Source organism: Nannospalax galili, unplaced genomic scaffold (genome assembly GCF_000622305.1).
Source record: "Nannospalax galili isolate Female #2095 unplaced genomic scaffold, S.galili_v1.0 scaffold381, whole genome shotgun sequence".
Classification (NCBI taxonomy): domain Eukaryota; kingdom Metazoa; phylum Chordata; class Mammalia; order Rodentia; family Spalacidae; genus Nannospalax; species Nannospalax galili.
The window spans coordinates 2,589,862-2,611,732 of NW_008347312.1; the positions used below are offsets into that span (position 1 = coordinate 2,589,862).

At 41.3% G+C, this 21,871-nt stretch overlaps 2 protein-coding genes across 3 annotated transcripts in view; one reads left to right on the top strand and one right to left on the bottom strand.

Moving 5' to 3' along the window:
* Positions 1–2,185: 2,185 nt before the first annotated feature.
* Thumpd1 (THUMP domain containing 1) lies at positions 2,186–8,894 on the top strand. Of its 2 annotated transcripts, XM_029568659.1 has the most exons (5): positions 2,186–2,462; positions 3,443–3,617; positions 4,357–4,605; positions 5,413–5,835; positions 7,742–8,894. In XM_029568659.1, the coding sequence occupies exons 1-4, from the start codon at positions 2,232–2,234 to the stop codon at positions 5,817–5,819; spliced, it is 1,062 nt and encodes a 353-aa protein (XP_029424519.1). In that variant the 5' UTR covers positions 2,186–2,231; the 3' UTR covers positions 5,820–5,835; positions 7,742–8,894. The 2 variants fall into 2 exon arrangements, with proteins under 2 accessions (XP_029424519.1, XP_008842079.1); XM_008843857.3 differs by having other exon boundaries at positions 5,413–8,894.
* Positions 7,513–21,871, bottom strand: part of Acsm4 (acyl-CoA synthetase medium chain family member 4) — a 27,880-nt gene continuing 13,521 nt past the window's right edge. Inside the window, exons 4-13 of the mRNA XM_008843858.2 lie at positions 21,140–21,283; positions 18,745–18,901; positions 16,622–16,701; positions 14,199–14,322; positions 12,626–12,706; positions 12,392–12,493; positions 11,859–11,986; positions 11,665–11,764; positions 10,103–10,222; positions 7,513–9,659 (exon numbers count right to left, since the gene is read on the bottom strand). Coding sequence (XP_008842080.1) covers positions 9,573–9,659; positions 10,103–10,222; positions 11,665–11,764; positions 11,859–11,986; positions 12,392–12,493; positions 12,626–12,706; positions 14,199–14,322; positions 16,622–16,701; positions 18,745–18,901; positions 21,140–21,283 — 1,123 coding nt within the window. The 3' untranslated portion in view covers positions 7,513–9,572. The remainder of the gene's footprint in view (positions 9,660–10,102; positions 10,223–11,664; positions 11,765–11,858; positions 11,987–12,391; positions 12,494–12,625; positions 12,707–14,198; positions 14,323–16,621; positions 16,702–18,744; positions 18,902–21,139; positions 21,284–21,871) is intronic.

Sequence of the window (21,871 nt, forward strand, 5' to 3'; positions counted from 1 at the left end):
AAAGTAAAAGGCAAGGGTGACTACCAAGAGGGCACAAATGAAGCAAACAACAACTGTGAGCCACTTTGACATAAACTGTCCTGACATGAAAAGATATATAGGATCCAAATGTCTTGTGTTTAGTGAGGGACTTCTGAAGGCCATGACACCTTTGGCTGTATGCTCACACAGTGTCTCTGGGACAGGCAACAGGATGACCCAAAGCCTGGGCTCTGAGTTTGGGGTGGATCAGCCTTTATGTGAACTCACTGGGACGAGCCAAGGAGTAAAAGGTGTCCATGTGGGCTTTGGAACCATGAGGCGGAGTGTGCCTTCCTGATTTAACAACAAATATGACAAACATAGTAGAGGGGACAGAGGAGGGGGCCACTTGCTCACCCTGAGAAGCCAAAGGGACAGACAAAACCCGGGGCCTACTCCTGAATGAACCAAAGTTTGGGGTGTCATTAACGCCGGGGGGGGAACCCTGTTCGGTCACCAGCTGTTGCAGGTTTCCTCGGGTCCAGCCCATGAGGGACTGAGGGAACAAGGATTCTGGCCGAGGTGGTGGTGAGCTGCATGGAGTCAACACACAGACACCGGGAGTCAGGTGGAAGCAGGCACTAGGCGAGGTGCTGCAGACTCCTTTATTGCTGGAAAGGGCAGGCCTTATATATCTCCCCCCCTGCCTCCAGTGTCCCTTAAGCTGGTGTGTCGCTCCCTGATAGATCCCCTCATCCAGGCCACTCGCGTCATCAGTCTTTAGGTCCGGGGGCACATTAGGTTGGTTCTTTTGCAGAAGCACGGGCTGCACTCTCAAGGCGGAAGCTGTGTTCTCTAGTGTGGCCTGTGCTTAGGCCTGGCACTTCCTCTCCTACAGTATGCTTTGTTGGAAGAAAGATAAACAGTTACTGCTAATGAAAATTATTTTATCTGTTCATGAATTTCTATGTTATAATTTCACATTAGTATTGCTTTTTCATGAAAATCACAAGACTAAAAATCAGAGATATACTAATCCCTTACAAGTAAAATTCCATTGATTGACTTCATGTGTGAGTGCGTGCAGAGGTTTCTGGAGTGGTTTTTTTCCTTACACCATGTGGCTTTAAGAAAATAATCAATTTTTATTTTATGTGTATGAATGTTTTACCTGCATATATGTAAGTGTACCCATATGTTCAATGCCTATGGAGACCAGAAGAGGGTGTCAGATCCCCTGAAACTGGAGTTAGGGACTGTTGTTACCATGTGGGTGCTGGTAACTGAATCCAGGTCTTTTGAAAGAGCAGCCAATACTCTTAACCAGTGAACCATCTCTCCAGCCCCACCATGTGGGTTCTTGGGATGGAACTCAGGCTTAGTAGCTTCACAGCTGAGTGGTCTTGACAGCCTAATAAGAGAATTTTTTAATTCCCGGTTTCCTTCTACAATAACATGTTGGGGTCACTAGATTAGGTAATCCATCAAGAGGAAAATCCTCTTTTGGCTCAGTGGTTTTGTTCAGAAGGAAACTGCGTGACTTTCCTGTCCAAACCAAGTGTACAACTCACTGAAGTGACATTCTCACATATTATGACATCATTGCCAAACAAGTGTGGAGAAATTGGTATAGTAACTTTGTTATCGATATAAACATATTTTACAGCTTAATGTGGCTAACGCTCCCATGGCAACAACTTAATGTTCAAAAGTTTGGTCAAGTTTCCTGGATTTTAATATGGTTCATTCTGGTTATCAGTTCTGTTTGCCTGCACAGAGTCCTTCATACCCTCCAGCATGTCCTATTTTTCTTTGCACATCTGGAGTTCTCACATTTGGGCCACCATAGGAAACTAATGAATTGTACACACTTCAAAAGGAACAAAAAATAACATGGGTGGTTTTGAAGACTCCAATGGTTCCTAAGAAACCTTGGCTTATTACAAGGACATTCCATTAAAACGCCATGCTTTGCTCCAACCTCCACACTCTGGGCAGTGACTAGCAGAATAAATATTAACAGAATCAACGAATGAATATGAATGTATAAATGAGCCAGTTCTTTGTGAAGGGCTTTTACACCCAGCAGAAGTTGGAAATCTACATTTACAGGCGGGCTCAACCAGAGTGCCTGTCAATCTCCACCAGAGGCGGGGCGGGGCGGGCCTTCTGCGTGCCTGCGGGCTAGAGCAGGCCGTCGCGCGTGTGACGTAATCACCGCGCGTCCGCGCAGGCGAGGACGTCGGGGAGCGTGGAGCAGGAGAGGCATCATGGCGGCCCCCGCCCAGCAGCCGCCTCCGTTGGCCGGCGGGAAGCGCAAAGGCAAGGCCCAGTTCCTGCCAGCCAAGCGGGCTCGGCGCTGCGACGCGGGCGGGCCGCGGCAGCTGGAGCCCGGTCTGCAGGGCATCCTCATCACCTGCAACATGAACGAGCGCAAGTGCGTGGAGGAGGCCTATAGTCTGCTCAACGAGTACGGCGACGACATGTACGGGCCCGAAAAGGTACTGGCCCTCGGGCGATCGAGCCGGCCGTCCTTCCTCGGAGAGGTGGCTCTGCTACCGCTGGGCGCACGCGCCACTTGCGGGCCTCTCCCACTTTCCCTCCCCCTGGCGTGGCCTCCTGCTCAGCCTGCCAAATGGGTGTGTGCTCGTGTGCTGGCTCTTGGGGATTCTTGCCATTTTTGATGACGGTAGCTCCACGTATTGATTGCCTCCCATGGACCGAGAACGTGCTGAAGAACTTTCCGAAGCGTACTTCTTGCGACAGTGTGAAGTTTGCCTGCAGCTAACATATCTGAGAAGTAGTGGAAGCTTATAGGAATGCTAGTTATTTCTCAGGTGCACGTAAAAATACATTGGGAAAACGAATTTTTGAACCCAAAATTTCGTTATCCTACTGCGGTGTGGAAGTCGTGATATTGGCATAAACTGATCCAGTACACGCCTGCACACCCGGAAGTGTTAAGGTTATCACAAGAGAGAGCAAAAGAAAAAAAGGTGGAGGAGGAAGGGGAATGTATAACGGTAGTATTTTGGGAGGGAGAGGGCAGTGTAGTGTTAGTATTTGGAGAGGTTGACAGGAACTGGACTATGCCCTGCCTATGCTGGTGTCTTGAGCAAGTTCTTTTTTTTTGTTATGTTTCTTTTGTTTTTGAGACAAGGCCTTGCTGTGTAGCTCAGGCCTGCCTGGAACTCTCATCCTCTTGCCTTACCTTCCAGTGATAGGTAGTGCTGTGCTTCATTTGGTGAGCACATTGCCTGTCTGCTCTGTCTATAGACATTTCTGTAAACTTTCAAATGATGTATACCACAGTCCAAGGGAGCTCATGTCTTCTTCCATAATTTGGAAGTAGCGTTTTAATCTCTTAATAAAAATGTTTATTGTTAGTATTGAGACTGCCACTGGGGGTTTCACATAAGTAGTTAGAGTATTTGAACATGAGCCATTGGGTCATTTCTCCTTATTGGTTTTGTGTCAACAGTTTATGGACAAGGACCAGCAGGCCTCTGGAAGTGAGGGAGAAGATGATGATGTGGAGGCTGCCTTGAAGAAAGAAGTTGGTGACATTAAGGCGTCTACGGAGATGAGACTCAGAAGATTCCAATCAGTGGAGAGTGGAGCAAATAATGTAGTCTTCATCAGGACACTTGGGATAGGTCTGTCTGAGACCTCTAAGATGATTGATCCCATATCTGGGCATCTGTCTCAGAGAACACTGCCTGTACAATGGCTTCATGGCTGTGGCTCTGTTAACACTCCATGGTAGCCTCTCTCTCCACATTGCATTAGTAGTATGCACATAGAGTAGGGTAGCTGCACTGGCTAAGGAGCAAAAACCTGGCTGTTTCCTTTCTTCATATGTAACTTAAGGTAGCAGGAATTCTGTCTTAAAGAGGCAGCTGCTACTTAGTTCTAGCCAGTAGTTACCATTTAGGAATGTAGGGCCAGATCTTCCAATTAATTAAAAAGATGGAAACAGAAGTCCTTTGATTTACAAATGTGATTAATTTGAAAATATTAGTACAGATTTGTATGCAGGCGGGAAGTAGCCTGAGAACCAGTGCTTCATGGTACTGTGTAGCATGGTTCTGGGATTCTTTCCAGATCTGAGAGCTGGTCTTCTGTACTCATTAGCTAGTGGATTAAATAAATCTTTGTCATGCAGGTTTTTGTTTTTGTAAAAAGTGTGCTGTTCAGTGTTTGTTACTCTAACTTGTATTACAGGAAAAAAATAGCAGAGTATTGTGGAAGTGTAAATCAGGACATCCCCAGAGCATTAATTCTGGAGACTATAAACATTTGTTTTTAGCAGTAAAGATAATGATACATAGTAACACTGAAGAAATGTTAGTTGGGAAATTTATGTTGTTTTCTGTGCTGGTTTTTTTCTTCTAGAACCTGAGAAATTGGTGCATCATATTCTCCAGGATATGTACAAAACCAAGAAAAAGAAGACAAGAGTTATTCTTCGGATGTTACCCATCTCAGGCACATGCAAAGCTTTCTTAGAAGATATGAAAAAGTATGCAGAAACATTTCTGGAACCCTGGTTTAAAGCCCCAAACAAAGGAACATTTCAGATTGTGTACAAATCTCGAAATAACAGTCACATGAACAGAGAAGAGGTTATCAAAGAGTTGGCAGGTATGTCACTCTTAGTGATTTTACGTAAATGAGTTGTGTGCTTGCTACTATGTTTAAGAATTTAATATTTAAATAGTACATGTTTCATTGTAGGTCGTCTATATCTAACTGATGTCTGTATGTGAGGTTAAGATATTTCTGGTAGTCTTTTACAAGTCAACATTTGCTTTTCTTTGGGAAAAAAAGTACAGTTATCTGCCCATAACCATGGGAGATTTGTCCACGGATCCCCTACAGGTACCAAAATTTGGGATGCCTTAAATAAATCTCCTTAAAATGGCCCATTTATAGCACTTGGGAGGTAGAGGCAGGCAAATCTCTGAGTTCAAGGTCATGCTCATCTGTATAGCCAGTTCCAGGCCAGCCTGGGCTACCCAGTGACCTATTTAGGGTAGTATTTGCATATGACTTGTACACATCCTCTTGTATATTTTAAGTGATTTCTGGATTACTGAGAATACCAAGTAGTATGTAAGTTCTATGAAAATAGTTAAGCCATGTTGTTTAGGGAATAGTGATAGTTGGTTTTCTTTTTAATCTGTGTGCATTAAATGGAGAAACTTTCCCTCAATATTTTGATCCAAGCTTGATTGACTCTGGATGTGTAACCCATGAATATAGATGGCCAACTGTACTCATATTACTGTCTCAAGGTTTGATTTGTATTTATTAAAAATATTGATGGAATTTGAAGATCATATAGAAGAGTGAACTCATATTTTAACAAATGGCAAATAGGAGTATAAACTTGTCTGTCTTCATCAAGCTTAATATCCTTCCTTAGAACAGTTTCTATTTTTGTTTCAGGAATAGTGGGCAGCCTCAATTCAGAAAATAAAGTGGATCTTACCAATCCGGAGTACACAGTGGTAGTAGAAATTATCAAAGCTGTCTGTTGCCTGAGTGTTGTGAAAGATTACATGCTGTTCAGAAAATACAACCTCCAGGAGGTAGTGAAGAGTGCAAAAGACCTGCCACAACCTCATTCAAAGCTGGGAAATGGGAAAGAAGCAAAATTGGAACCTGATGGTAAATTAAATCAGAATGATTCGACAGAAGAGAAAAATAGCCAGCAGGTGGCACCAGAGAGCAGTGAAGAGCTGGGGCAGACAAAACCCGGGACTGAGACTCAAGTGGTCAGTGAGGGAGAAGCTCAACCTGAACTTGAAAGTCACGTCTCAAAAAGGTCCAAGTCAAATGAAAATGACCTCTAGTCACTTTATGTTGGAGGTGGGTTTCTCAGCAGAGTTTTGGGACATACTACTGGGGTTTCATGTAAAATTGTGACTTAATATATGTTGACTTGTGTGCTGCTTAATGCTGATCTCACAATACTGAACAGTGATCTCTCATCCCTCTTAACAGTTTTATTGGAGCGTGTTTGGCCCCATATGACAGTGTGTACAGGCCCATGTGCAGCTGAGCAGGGGAAGGTTGCAGGAGGTGGCATTAGCCTCTACCTCCTGCTTACCTTCCCCAGTTTCCTTCTAAGCACTGCCAACTGACATGGGAATGCACAGTATTTGAGAGAACCAGAAGAGGGATTTCTTTGTCCTAAAGAAATGATGTGCTGTGCCTCAGCTACTCCCTGCCACTTCGTTGTAAACATTACAGACATGAGACTTTGCAGGTTAGAGGTGAACTGTTTGTACTTTTTGTTTTTCTTAAGTTTATTTTAATGTTTTGAGCGAATTTGCAGTTTTTGAGGAGAAGGTGTGAGATAAAGAGACCCATTCTAGGCACAGACCTATGACATTTCTGAGGAGGTTATGGATGAAGAATCTCAATCTTCTGTGTTACTTCCATATGGTGGTACAGAAGGAATGCGAAGGAATCTCTTACAGTGAAAGAAAGCAACTTCAACAGGGTTTCATTGCGACTCCTGTCTAAGCTGTCCTGTCACATCATGCTGATGTGTAGCTTATAGATGTAGTGATTGTGCCAGAATTTGGCACAGTTATTTGCCAGAAATGCTGGCTACTTTAAATAGCCTTTGGAATATCTTTTTTTTTTTTTTAAATCACCTTCAGTGAGAAGGTTTAGGAAACATGTTATTTAGTAGCAGATCTTATCCTAGAAAAGAATTGATGAAAATCGAACATTAAAATGCTGGGGTAAGTACAAGAAATTGAAACAACTTTCAGTTTAATAAGTTGATTTAAGGATGATGCTAAAGAGGTTTAGTGTAATTAAGTGAAAAACAGTAGCCTTTCTGCCTGGGTTGACAAATCAGTAGCATTAACAGTTTGTCATGCATTTGAAAGATGTGTAAAAGATGATCTAATTAAAATAACTTCTGGGGCTGGTGAGATGGCTTAGTGGTTAAAGAGGTCTTTTCAGAGGACCTGAGTTCAGTTCTCAGTACCCATGTTGGGAGGCTCACAGCCTTTTGTATGTAGTTCCAGCTCCACGAGATCCAATACCCTCTTCTCACCTCTGCAGGTACCTATATAATCATCACACACCACACACACACACACACACACACACACACACACACACACACACACACACACACACACAATTTAAAACCAAGTCTTAAGTACAATAAAGACATTCAGGTGTTGCCATGAAAACACTTGCTACTTTCTTCACAGAGATGTTAGTATAAAATACTTGGAGATGAAATAAAGGAGGTTCTCAGTTGTGCTGCAGAAATAGTTTTATTGAAAGAAAGACCCCAAGCCAAAACCTGGATCAAGAGTACATAAGTCTGCTACATAGAGAAGCCTAGTAGCTTAGTAGAGGAAGAGCTTTCAACAGGATGTTTGAGTGGAACATGAATTGCCAAGATCCTTATAGGAAAGTAGTGGGGCAGGTCTTGGCGACAGCTTCAGGCGTGAAGAATGGCTACAGAAAGTAGCCTGGTTAGCACTTACTCCATCTCGTTTAAAATGCTTATGTTTCTGTAAAAGCCAGAGAAGGGTTTTTTTTTTTTTTTTTTCCACTCAAAAGTAACAAGAATCTTAGGTTTTAGGAAGGAAATTGACTCTGGAAGGTTATTGTTGTCAAAGGAACTCTTGAAAGTTTCTGCAGCAACTCACACTTGAGAACGAAGCTATAAAAGTCTCAAGTTTTAAGAAAACCCACTTGGAAAACAAATTAAGTAGCATTTTCTCCTCTTTCCACTTTGAAGGGTGAAAGAATTCCATTCTAGTCTAACGGTTCTGCATTTTATGAGAAGACTGTCCTTCAACCTGGGACTTATGTTATACCGTGACGGTTCCTAGCAGGAGTTTTCCTGATTTTAAAAGTGCTTTCAAGAGTTCCTCACAAGTAAAGAGACTGAAGAAGGCTGGAAGTGACCAGTGAGCACTGCCACATATGCTGCCTGGACTGAGAACATTACCAGGCTGTAACATTAGTTTGGAAATTGGGTTTGTTCTTAAATCTACTTAGAACAGTTAGGAAGTAGTATGCATGTTAAGGTTCCTGGCACAAGTGGCTATGTAAACAAGTAGTGACATGAGAATTTATTTCTCCTCATAGCTAGAGGCCTTCTTGCTAAGCCAGACTAAAAGGATTTGGGGGTAGCAGACAGAACAGGTAGGACCTTGCTAATGTAGATGGGGCTCAACTTCCTTAGGTGTCTTCACATGTTAACTTAGATCTGAGATCGAAGCTGTCTTGAAAGGCTGAAAATGCTAGTATCATTTGGGGGAACAGGGAGAATTGGAGCTTGGTGCCTTCAGACTTGCTTTAAGGTAACAGCACTTTCATTTTACTGGTGGAAGACCAAGGGGCTCTGGGAATAAATTGGCAATATGCTCGTAGAATACAAAGCTCTAGAACTAGCCAGTTCCTTTGTGTTGAGAAGCTGCTGATGTACAGGAAGACTTTGAATTCTATTTTGTTTTTTATTACCTTTGGTACGTATTTGTATTTAGTAAGACCTGAGTATGACACAGGCTGCTCTGTCGTGTGTGCAGTACTGTGTGCTATTGGGCTCTAAATCCACTTACTGAGGGATTTTCTTTCAGATTTTTCAGCTTTGTTTTCACTGGTGTTTTGCATATTATTTTATAAATGGTTCCAGGGTAGGAAATGAGAGCTACTTTTTCTTAAACAAAAAATAAGCAAGAAACAATTCCAGTGTTGTGGGTTGGTGAGCTTGTTTTGCTTTATAGGTCGAAGAGTTAAACTTGATATTTTAAAACATGTTTCTCTAAGGCTAAACACAATTTTCAAATATTTTTACTTCCATTTTGTTCTCAGTACAGCCAAATGTTCAGGTTGTTTTAAAAGTTCCTAATATTTTAAAAAATCAAAATAAATGTTGTTGTCCTGTATTTTCTTTCTTCCTGTAGGAAATCTCTTCCTACATAAATAGTGCATTTATCATAAAAATGCTTTCTTGTCAGGTTATGTATTCAAAAAATTAAGACACTAAAATTTTATTCATGAATAATTTGTACTTCCAAATAATACAAATTTTAAATATTTTGCAGGATTTGCTTCAGCATGAGCACCAGTCCCGTACTAATTTCACTAAGTTCACTTACTGGCCTTTGAGCTGCTCATACTCCTCACTGTAACATTAGTATTGTAATCTGCCTCAAAATGTTGATTTCATGATGACTTAATTGAGCAGAAGAGATACTGTCTTGAACATTGATCTTAGACTAGTTCATCTTTATTTTTAATTAATTAGGAAAAGATAAATGAAGCACAGATGATTTGATATTGCCCTTCTGTCTGTAGTCATTTGACTCCAGTGCCTTTTTATAAACACTGAGAATCATTATCTTTGTTGGTTTGGTTATTATAACACACCCTGAAATATGTTTAGATTTTATTTTTTTTTTATTATTTGGCTGAGAACAAAAGAGAAACTCAGTTGCATTTTCTACCAGAAAAAGAAAAAAAAATCAAATATTAAAGCATTTAAAGAGCAGCCACGGAATTATCAGGAAGAAAGTACTGAAAGCAGCTATTTTACTATGTAGTCTTGCCATGTTCTCAGCTAGCTAGGCTCGGCCCCATTCCTGGTCTCTTAGCACATTGCGTTTGATTTTTCCAGTGATTGTCTTTGGAAGTTCTTGAACAAATTCCACCTAATTGACAGAGAAACATAGTATGAGGTGCTTGATTCCATTTTGACTCATTCCAGCTGTCAGTGCAATAGGAGAAATGGGTTATGCTCTAGATTTGAGGATTTATCAACCTGAGCTCATTCAAGACTGACAAGGGCTGGAGAGAGAGCTCAGTGTTTAAGAGCACTGGCTGCTTTTGGAGAGGTCCTGGGTTCTGTTCTGAGCATCCAATGGCAGCTGACAACTATCTGTAATTCCAGTTTCTGGAGATTTGACACCCTCTTCTGAACTCTGTGGGCACTGATACACATTTATGCAGGCAAAACATTCATACACAAAACATAAAATTTAAATACCTTAAAACAAAAATTTCAGAATAAGCAAACTCAAAAGATAACTTCTAGGATAAATAATGAGTCACTGTAAAGTTAAAGTCCAGTAACACAAATTTAACTTGCACTTGCCTTTCTTGGGTATTTGTAAGGTGCTGTTGATTTTTTCACATGATCCTGAAGTTCAATAGTTAACGTTTCAGGGTTGGAGGACTTGAAGGGTGCAGATAAAACGACAAAAGCTTTCACTACCTGCAACAGAAAAGTCGATCTGTATCACCATGTTTGCTTTTAAGATACATCAAGGATTTGAAACCATTGCTGAACACAGGCACTGACTGTTAGCAGCAGTGCAAAAGCCAGAGACTTTCTGCACAAAGCTCGGGTACAAATTCTAAAGGGAGGTTGGAAGATCTCTTTGCAGATGCCTGGACTGTGAACCTGAGGCATGCTGATTTCTATTCACATGTCACATAGGCTCAGCGTTTCCCTTTTATTGATGTTATAAGGCAGTTGTTATTTTAGAGATGAATGCTTACACCATGACACCTCTACAGTTAGAAGCATGTTGTAAGGGGAGGTTCTAGAGAATATGGCTTGAAGGAAATTTGAGACAAATATTTTATCATGAAAGATCTATTTGTAAGAGGTCTTTGTTGCCTCCTAGTTTTTCCTTCTCTTCGGAATAGTAAAGTAATTAGTTTAGTAGGCATAGTTTAAATGATTCATAATTCATGCATTGGTTCTAACTGCCATTCATTTCCAGTGTTTAGTTGAAATCAGATATTGAGAGGATAAGAATATGGTGGCAGAAGGATAATTTGGAGATTGGAAGAGTCCTGTGGAGTAGGCAGGAGGATGTCATCCATAGTATACCTGCAGGTCACTGGGATATGAGAGGGAGGCACAGAAAATGGGGAGGGTATTAATAGACAGGCTGGGTCAGCATTCCTCTGCTTGCTAAGTCTTCAGAGAATTTCCATAAGGAAAGAGAATGAGTCTCCTAAATAGACTCATGGGACTTTTTTGGACCTTGGCTACAATTTCCCATTTGTCTTATTTCTGTAAGAAAATGTATTCTGAGCTGTATAACAGTTGCACAGATGCTGACACTTGATGCTTCTGCTTATGCAGTGTCTGTTCCCCTCTTTTAATATTTCCCGAACTTCTTTTTGGCAAGCTTGCCACCAATGCTTACCTCCAACGACAGGCATATGATCCAGGTCTGGTCACTTAGCCAGTACCAATCCCTGAGCCACACTAGATAGACATGTGGTCTTAGATAGCAGAATGAGATCATGGACTTTATTTGAAATAGTTAAAAAGAGAGCTCACTCCTTTCCTACCCTAGGAAGGTGGGGAGGAGTTAAATTGTGCATCTTGAGTTGATTGCTATCAGATAAGAACCAGTATAAAAGAGCAGAGTCAGACTCAAGAGAGACTAAGCCTTGCCAACCTCACATGAATGCTTGGATACAGCTTGTACCTGAAGACATTTTACTTATAGGAGCCCCTGAGTTGAGTTGAGTTTCTATCATAGGCCACCCAGAGAATACTAATCCTCTTTGGGACACAACTCATTTGTAAAGGCCTAGGATAAGGACACTTGACTACTCTTGATTTAGTCTTTACCATGGTCAAACGGACAGAACTTGAAAATGAAATGGCTGCTGGAGTTTTGACATTCACACTACCTCTCCTCGGATCGGATCTGGGCTACTGACGACAGCTGACTCAACTACTGCTGGGTGCTCTATCAGTGCACTTTCCACTTCAAATGGCCCAATACGATACCTGCAGAGGAAAGAAAACCTTTGCTCACCACACTCCCAAGTAGATCTCCCACTTGGCCATGTCCCCGCTTTCTAAGAGCAGCAAATATACAAACCCAGAAGATATAATGACGTCATCAGCTCTGCCAACAAACCAGAAATATCCATCACTATCCATCACTCCTCTATCTCCAGTGACATAAAAATTTCTTCTTATTGTGGCATTGGTTTTCTCTGGATTATCCTAGCAATCAAGAATGGCATTGGGAATTAGTCCAGACAGAATAGAGAGAGGGTTATGGCACCCATTAAGTGACTTCACACACCCTACTTCTAAAGAAATCAGGGTTTTTATAAAGGGAAGTTCCTAGCACAAAATACAGAAGGCCTTAAAAAAAAAAAAACCCTCAGCCTCTCCTGTAGCCTCCGGTTCCCTTGTACGCACTTCCCAGCCTTTCCTAGAACAGCCACTACCATTGGAATTTAATCTTTACTGTACTCATGAAATCGATACTATTCTCCATATTTTACAGATGATGAAATAGATCTGGATTTGTCATTTGCCCAAGCTATAGCAAGACAGGGTAGATGTGAAATTTGGACATATTTCTGTATTAAAGCATGGCTAGCACTTTCTTCACATTCATACCACATATTCAGAGAAGAAGCAGAAGGGCCGAGTAGACTGGAGCCTGAGGGCAATTTCCCCTTCTTTGCCAGATGGTAGGATATTGCCGTTTTCATCTATAATCTAGGATGAAAGAAACAATTTAGGTCCTTACATTCTTCTCTTCATAAAATGAAAACAGGTGGTGAATAGTATTACAAAGAACAGAACTGAAGCATTCTCTTTTTTCTTGAATCAGGCATTTTCTCAACCCACCTGGACATCATAGGGTGATACTCCTTTCCCCATGGAGCCTGGTTTAATTTCTTGTCCTTTGGAATTTGCACAAATTATTCCCTATAAGAGAACATGCTTTATGCAAGTGTATAAATTCATTTTCTGTAGCTACATGTATCAGACAATGAAGCTTAAGATTCAGTTTGTGGGGTTGGGGAGATGGCTCGGTGTGTCAAGTGCTTGCCATACAAGCATGAAGACCCGTTTGGATCCTCAGCACCAACTTAAAAAGCCAGGTGAGGTGGTGCATTCCTGTAGTCCCAGGTCTGGGGAGGCAGACACAGGTGGATCCCTGGAGCTCACTGGCCTGCCAGCATAGCTGAATTGGTGAGTTCTAGGACCAGTGAAAGACTGTCTCAAAAAAAAAAAATAAGGTGAAGAGCAATCGAGGAGGACACCCAACATTGACCAGTAGCCTCCACATGCATACACATACAGGAATACACACACACACGCACATACACACACAAATTCAGTTTTGACTGACTTTTCCAGATATAAAAGATCATCTTCTGAAGTTTGTTATTTTAGAGCAATTATTCTCCCACTTGAATGTGCATCAGAATCACCCAGTCACTGGTTAAAACACAGATAGCTGAGCCTCACCCCCAAGGTTCCGATCCAATGGGTGTTGGGTAGGATCTGGGGATTTGCATTTCTACCAAATGTCTATATGGTATCCATGCTTCTGTTTGGAGGATCATATTTAGATTTTATTGTTAGTTTTTGAACTTTTAAGATAAGGTTTCAGGGACTCACTATATAGCTGAGGCTAGGCTTGTACTTATGTAGCTCAGGCTAGCCTTGAATTTGTAGTCCTCCTGCTTCAGTCTCCTGAGTACTGGAATTGCAAGCATATCCCACCACACCTAGCTGAGGATCACCCAGCTGAAAACCATGTACACCTTGAAATAAATGCCTGTCTCAGAAGCTCTGGGTGGAGGGTATCCTCGGTGCATTGAAAAAATGAGCAGCTCAGTTCCTAACCCCTCAGATTCCTAACACCCCTGAGCTTTCTCCTCTGAGGTAAGGAGGCAGAAAGACCAGTCACAGTTCCCCTTCAGCCAAACCCAACTGGAGAGTTTGCAAGTTTTGATAACTATTGTGAGGCAAGTTATTCTGGGAAATTCCATAAACATTTAGAACATGAGCAGGGCACTTCAAGGACTCAGTGTACAATCCTAGTGCTGAGCAGCCCCAATATTCAGCCAGCTCACCAGATCTGCACCCTTGGGTTCAAACAATCAAGGACTGGCAATATTTGATATAAACATCACGTTTGTATTGAACATATAAGCATTACTTATCATTATTGCCAGAATAATCCAGGACAACAGCTATTTAAGTAGTAGCATTTAAATAGCAATTACACACTGTCTCTGGCACTGTAAGTAATCTAGAGATGATTTAAAATATACAGGAGGGTGTGTGTTCTATGCCAATACTGTGGCATTTTATATAAGGGACATGAACATCTGAGGGTTTCAGTATTCGTCTCCTATGGCTACTGAGGAAACCTCTTCTAAAATTAAGCTATGTCCTTCAAATATACCACTTCAGTCTGTCCATAGCCCTCGTACAGCTCCAGCCCGGTTTGTGCCTTCCACTGTTCCAGCACCTCTGGGTTGAGCGGCTCCCCGCCTGTCAAGCAGTGTCGTAGTTTCTTGAAGTTATATCTGGAGAGACAGAATTGCATGTGGTCTTTGCTGGAAAATCATGTGGGAGTGAATCTTACCACAAGGTGATTAGGGTGCTCAAGCAACAAAAAGAGCGAGGAGAAGCAGGCCTTAGCAATGTTCACTCCCTCAGTATTTGCTGAACACCTACCACACTGCTGTTTATTGTTCTAGTCATGTTAGGCACATGAGTGATGAAAGCAAGATTTCCTGAAGGAGCTTATGTTTTGGATGTGGATGACTTACAGGAAAAATAAAAAGTAGAGAAAAATGTCAAATGAAATAATAATTCAAGTTATTACATTTATGAGATAAATGATGTAACACGGCAGTGGCTGTGTGATAACGGTTTTAGGAACACTTAGAATGCTCATAGCTTCTATTTTACAGAAATGGGGAAACTGAGGCCCAGAGAGGTGGAAGGACTTCCACAAGACTTCCCAGGAATAAAGGGTCAAGCCAGATACTTTTCCCGCCAGGCATGTCACTTACACTGAGTTCTTGCAAGTCTCGTGGATGAAGTTGATGGAGGCTTAGCAAGGTCACCTCGAATGGAGGTTATACACTGTTAAGTAGCAAAGCTCTGCCTGCTTGACTTTAGAGCTTGAGCTTTTAACCAGCCTGGAGCAGCCTGACTCTTATACATAGTAGACCCTCAAATGGGTAGGAGGCTATGTGGGCAGAACGTACACTGTGTGTATTCAAGTTACCCTAAGTGGCTTTTGGGTTATGCTTGAAATATGAGCAAGCTGTTCACATGTTGAGGGCCACAAGGGGGCGACACCGACCCGGAAGAGAGGGGATTCCTGTCTGCTTCATCCTAGCTCTCACAGCACATCCTACCCTGGGCATCCATACCTCAGTGGGAATAGAGGATGGCCAAACCTACATGACACAAATCATTTCTCTCTCTTCTCATGTGCTGAACTGAATTAATTATATAAAAAATACCTGGCAATTCTATCTGATGGGTAGATGATTTCACTGAAACACACAACCTTTAAGTCATAAACTTCATTAGCTTCTCTTCAAAGCTGTATGCATTTTTTTTCTTTTTTGGGGGGACAATGATTTGTTACATACTTATTTGTGTGTGTGTGCACGTGTGTGTTTGTGCATGCATGCGTGTACGTGTATAGTGTGCATGTGTACACATGCCAAGGCATGCATGTGGAGGTCAGATAACTTGTGGGAGTCAGTTCTTTTATGCCACCATGTGGAACCTGGGAATTGAATTCAGGTTGTCAGGCTTTGGCAACAAGCACCTTTATTTGCTGAGCCATTTTGCTGACCCAGGACAATGTTTCTTCGAGTGGTACTAATGGATACCTTTTAAAAATTTTCTTTGTTATTTTTATTTTTTATGAGTATGAGTATTTTGCCTGTATGTATGTAAGTGCATCTGTGTCATGCAGTGCCCGAAGAGGTCAGAGGGAAGCATCAGATCCCATGAAACTGTAGCTACAGACAGTTGTTAGCCACCATGTGGGTGCTGGGAATCAAATCCAGGTCCTCTAAAAGAGCAGCCATCTAAAAGATGCTCCTGATGACTGAGCCATCTCTCTAGTCCCATGGATACATTTTTTTGGGTGAGAGTTCTGGGACCATTAGGGGTCTATCCCTGGAGAAAATGTTCAGCTGCCTCCCCCTAAGGAGATCCCAATGGTTCTCTCTCCTCTCTCTCCTCTCTCCTCCCTCTCTCTCTCTCTCTCTCTCTCTCCATGTTCACATGGGCGTGGGTGTATATGTATAAATGTGTGTGTACAGGTATCCATGTGCATATGGTGTATGTGTGTGTGTAGGTTAGAAGGTACCTTCCACATTTTTTTTTTGAGAGAGGGTCTTTCACTGGCTCAGAACTCATCAAATAAGCTAGGCTGGATGGTCAGTGAGCCCCAGTGATTCACCTTTCTCTGCCTCTCCAATGCTGGAATTGCAAGTGTGTGCCACCACACCTGGCTTTTTCTGGGGCTCTGGGGCTCGAACTTGGGTCCTCATGCTTGTGTAGCACTTTGCTGCCTGAGCTAGCTCCCCAACCCTCCCAGTGGTCCTTAAACTGGGATATGATTTTGCCCCTGTAAGATAGTAGACAATTTTTAGGGCATTTTGATTGTTATGAGTGAAGGGGAAAGGGAGGGAGGGAGGTACTACTGATATCCGGCTAGAGCATTATTTGGTCTGGAATGTCAGTAGTAGTGAGATTCAGAATCTTTGGGCTATCCTCTGATGAAAAGGGGAGCTCAGTAGTTCTGGATGATAGCTTCCATTCGTGGTTCAAATGAAGATTTCCACCCAATACCTTTTGAGGTCCTTTTGTACAAGCATCCGGTACACGGTAGGAGCACTGCACAGGGTTGTGATGGGATAGGTGGTAAGTGTCTGAATGATGGAGAAAGACAGGCACGTCAGAAGTGGTCAGCTAGAGGCCATGATAAGGTCTGGCCTCTACAAACCCTCTTTTACATTTGTATCTGCTCATCACATTCAATAAAAAAGCAGATAGTTACCAGTTGACATCAGTTACATATGTTAGGGATTTATAGCTACTGGAAAGGGAAGTCTATATAGTCCAAAAACAAGCATCCACCATCAGATTCAATAGGCATTTCTATAAAGGACAGCAGGCCTTTAGAGAAGATTGAGTAAATGCAGAAATGGGTATTTTTTGGAGGACTTAATGGCTTAAAATTTGCTAGACTTGTTATACCTCTAGTCCCTTAAACCAAACATTTAAGTCTAGTAAAATACTCATCCTCTTTCTGGAGGTACAAGTTCTGTAAAATTCCACCGTATCACTTAATGCATTTACAATTTACATTAAACTATTAAATTTAAGCCTTTTTAAAAAATGTCAGGGTCACATTATGTAGTCCTGGCTGGCCTAAAACTTGCTATGTAGACCAGGCTGGCCTTGAACTCACAGAGATCCACTTGCCTCTGCTTCCCAAGTGCTAGGATTAAAGGTAGGTACCACCACACCTGGCTAAATGTAAGCATTTTTTAATAAGAATCTCTAGATGTGTGCAGGCCATCTGGATCATCATAGATCAAGAATAACTTAATTTATAATTTAATCAGCCTTTCTACTCCATATACCTGCTTCTGAGTTTTTAATTATTGTTAGTGAGTGTAATATATCTAAGAACAGTGTAAGTCTATAGAGGTTTCTGTTTCACCTAAATATGTAAACTATCTTTGTAAAATAAAAAATTCTTATTTTACAAATGAAAGAACTTGTAGAGACTACAGTTCTTATGTCACCCTCTAATTTTTCTTAAGACTCTCAGACCAGTTAACAAAAATCATAGAATTAATATAGCTTTTATTCACACACAGGCAGGGTGCATATGTGTTTCATCAAACTTAATTGATTTTTCAAGGCTGAAAATGGCCAAAGCTATAAATTTTTTAGTATGTAAATTTGCCTTTGTCTTTAACAAAGATTACCAAAAGATTGTTTTAAGATAAAATTTTTATGACTTATTAACAGTAAATATTTGACTTGTATACCTGTTTAACATACATATGTACCCCTGGGCTATAAAAAAAATTTGGGATAAAAAGGGGTCAGAGTGGAAACATTCAAGAAGCCCTGGTTTATGGGGACAATAATGTCATATATATTATATATAATAGGTATAATCAAATCAAGGCAGTTAGCATGTCTATATATTTACAAATATCATCACTTCTATATGTTGAGACTATCCAAACTTCTCTAGTCATTTTGAAGTGCATTATTCTGTTCTGTAGCCAGCTTGCTGTGTTATCAGACATCTCTGATGGAGGAAACACATGCCTGGTTTGCAGAGGAGTCTAGGAGTCTATGAACTATAATGAAACGGACAGAAGTGGGGGAGGAGAGACAGAAGGGGAATGGGAGGGGCTTCTCTGACAGCAGGTTGACCCCTTGTGATCATCTACTGTCTTTTCTCCATCTGATCAGAAACAATATATTTGTTTAAACCTGAGACTTCTATTATTTAGACCCAGGCTCCTAAGCAGCCACTTTCCAGCCCTATTAGTGAATCCTGAGTGACTTACAGCAGCAGCCTGCATTTCCCACTGAGTGTGTGGTTGATTCCTTCCATGGGCAAGCATTTAGAGGTCAAGTCCCTGAGACTTCGCTACTTAAATTAAGAATGGTTTCCAGAAGATAGGGATGTCTTGGATTCTGAAGAATCATTTCTATTTTGTTTTGTTTTGTTTCTGTTTTTTGAGACAGGGTCTCCCTGTAGCCGCAGCTGGTCTGGAACTTGCTGTGTAGACCAGGCTGGCTTTGTTCTCACAGAGATCTGCCTACATCTAGTGGGATTAAAGGCATGTGCTACTATGCATGGCCTGAAGTATCACTTCTTTATGGTTTTGTGGGACAGAGTGGGGGAGAGCTAATGATTTATGCAATTGGAGATCAAGACTTACATCTAGGAAGGTGTCAGTGTCAAACTGGGCCATCCGATGCACAAAAACACAGGCACCGCGAAGCCAAGTAGAAAACACACTACCAATGGCAGCCTTGATCCAGCCAGTGTCTGACATGTTCCACATGACATCTGAGGATGTCAGGTCCAGCCAATATCTAAATGATTAAAAAAAAGCAACAAAACAGTGTAAGAATAAATAAATAAAAATGAAAATGAAAACAAAACCAAAAAGCAAACAGTGTTTTTGATGAGTGGCCTTGACCTACAATCTCATAAGTTAAAGTGTCAAATCAAGGTGCAGGATTCTACTCCCCATTCTTAGAAGGATTTTTCACAACCTTGTGACATCTGGGATTAGAGTGGGAGGCTGAGTTTACATGCTGTTCTGAGTTTGCCAATTGATACAAATATTTAATGAGCAAATATTATGTACTAGGTACCGTTCTCAAAGAGTACACAAGATAGATCTCTGCATTTATTTTAGGGAGACTTGTGGGAACAAACCCACAATAACAAGCCCACAACAAGTTCACAATAATAAGTGAACTAAGTATATAAATAAATACCATGTCTTACTTTTTCTGTTGCTGTTATAAAATACTCTAACAAAAACAACTCAAAGGAGAAAGGGTTAATTCTGGCTCACAGTCCCAGGGTACAATTTGCCATGGTGGGGAAGTCATGACTACAGGAACTTGAGGGAACCAGTCACCTTGTGTCCATAGTCAGGAAGCAGAGAGTGAGGGATGCTTGTGCTCAGCTCATCTTTTCCTTTTTATACAGTAGAGGATCCCAGCGCAGGGAATGAGGCCACCCACAATGGGTGTGTCTACCTCATTTAAATGTAATCAAGACAGGCCTTACAGGAATGCCTGGTGGCAGTCTCCTAAATGATTCTAGATTGCATCAAGTTGCTGATTGAGATCAACTGTCGCATATCATAATATCAAGTTACATGTTATGAGGAAACTTACACAGAGAATGTGACTATTTTAGGCAGCCTTTCTTTTTGAAAGGCCCTTCTGGGTAGACAAATTCACCTGGCAATGAGGAAGGGGGGCAGACATGCTAGGAATCAAGTTCTAATCCTAACTTCTTGCTTGATCAGTTAATTAGATAGCATTATTTACTGAGCTAGGGTAGGAAAAGAGCATCAAGAGTTCTGTTTTGGGAATAGAGAGAATACTAATGTAACCTTCAACTCTCACCAGCAAAGCTTCCTCATGCAACAGAGGGCAATGTACACAGAAGGCCATAACTGGATAAGGTGTAGAGAATAAGAGACTGCAGAGTGCACGTCCCTGAATAGGACTCCTGTATTAAACTTCATATACCTGTGTCTCGGGGACCATTGAAGAACAGGGAGGAAAGATTGTAAGAGCCAGGGTTGGTGTATGAGCACAAGGAAACAGAAGCTTTCAGGCCTGTGGGAACTTGCTCATAAGAACTAACAACAATGGTGACAGCATGCACAAGGCCTATGCTGACTCACTCAGCCAAAATCCCAGCATAGAACTGGGGAAATGCGCAGCAGGCCCCAACCTTAGCTGAAGAACTATTGGCAACTGATCACTGCTGGGTGAGGGAGAGTAGATTTTCTTTAAGGAAGTGACTCTAGGGAGGCTGACTAGACTCCAGTGGATGAACTTGCACTGAGGGACATCTGTGTACAAAAGGTTGCCCAAATAGGTCTTAACATACATGGAAGAATGTACGAAATCCAGTGGGAGGGTATGAGGGAGTGTGAATGGGGGAGGTCTAAATATGATTAAGATTTATTGTATGAAATGCACAAAACACAATAAAAACATTAAAATATTGTATGACAATTTCAAAAATTCAATAAAAGTTTTTTTACTTAAAAAATTTTATTTTTATTTTATGTGTATGTGTGTGTTATCTGCATGTAGGTAAGTGCACCTGTGTCATGCAATGCCCACGGAGGTCATAAGAGGCTGTCGGAGCCCCTGGGACTGGAGCAATGGACAGTTGTTAGCTGCTGTGTAGGTGCTGGGATTCAAACCCAGGTCTTCTACAAGAACAACCACTGTTCTTAACTGCTGAGCCATCTCTTTAGCCCCCAATAAAAATATTTTAAGTGGAAAAAAATAGTGGATATGTGCTAGAGATATCTTAATAGCCATTCAAAGAGAGGCGTCACTTCAGTAGTGAACACCTACATGGGCAGCTCAGGAGAGAGTGCATAGAAAGCAAAGAAACCTGGTGTGATGGTTCACGCCTGTAATACTAACCTTTAGGAGGCTGAAGCAGAAGGATTGCCATAAATTGGTGGCCAACCTGGCCTACATAGTGAGTTGTAGTTCAGCCCAGGCTATAGTGTGAGACTCAGTTTCAAACAAATAAGAACAAAAAACCCAGACTTTGCCTCCTACCTTCCACAAAGGGCATACCCAATGCCAAGGCTGCTTTGTGAGTGCTGAGCCATCTTAGGGGAGCCTGTGGTCCCACTGGTGAAATAAATGGCCATTGGTTCATGACTTCCTGTTTCCACACAGCTGTGTTCTTCAGAGGCAGATCTGCAAATGGATCCCAAGATAGTGGCTGAAGACTCAGATCAGTTAACTCTTTGTTAGTCTTGTTCTGTTACATTTTTTTTTCTTACCACAGTTAATGCAACTGATCCGAAGCTGAAGCTTCCCTGAACAGAATCCTTCAAGAAATCTTAGAGGGACTTTAAAAATCAGAGCTAAGATTCACCAGCTTAAAATCCTCTTTTTTAAAAGCTCATCTCCCATAGGTCAAATAGATAACCAAAGTTAACTTTCAATGTCAATAACAAAAGCATATGCATTTTATTTAACTATCTTATTAGTTTATGAATTAAAAAAATCAGCAGTAAGTCTTTGTAAATTGATACCATTTCAAGATTTATTTCTTAGAGGAAAGTCTTTAGATAATTTAGATATTAGAATCAAATACAATTAGATTAAACTTTTTAATATACATTTTTTGGTTTTGTCTTTACCTGGCTTTGGTATTAAAGTGATGCTGGCTTCATAGAAGGAATTTGGAAGTTCTCCCTTCATTTCTATCTTTTTGAATGAATTAAGTAGTATTGGATGTAGATCTTCTTTAAATGTCTGATAGAATTCTGCTGTAAATCC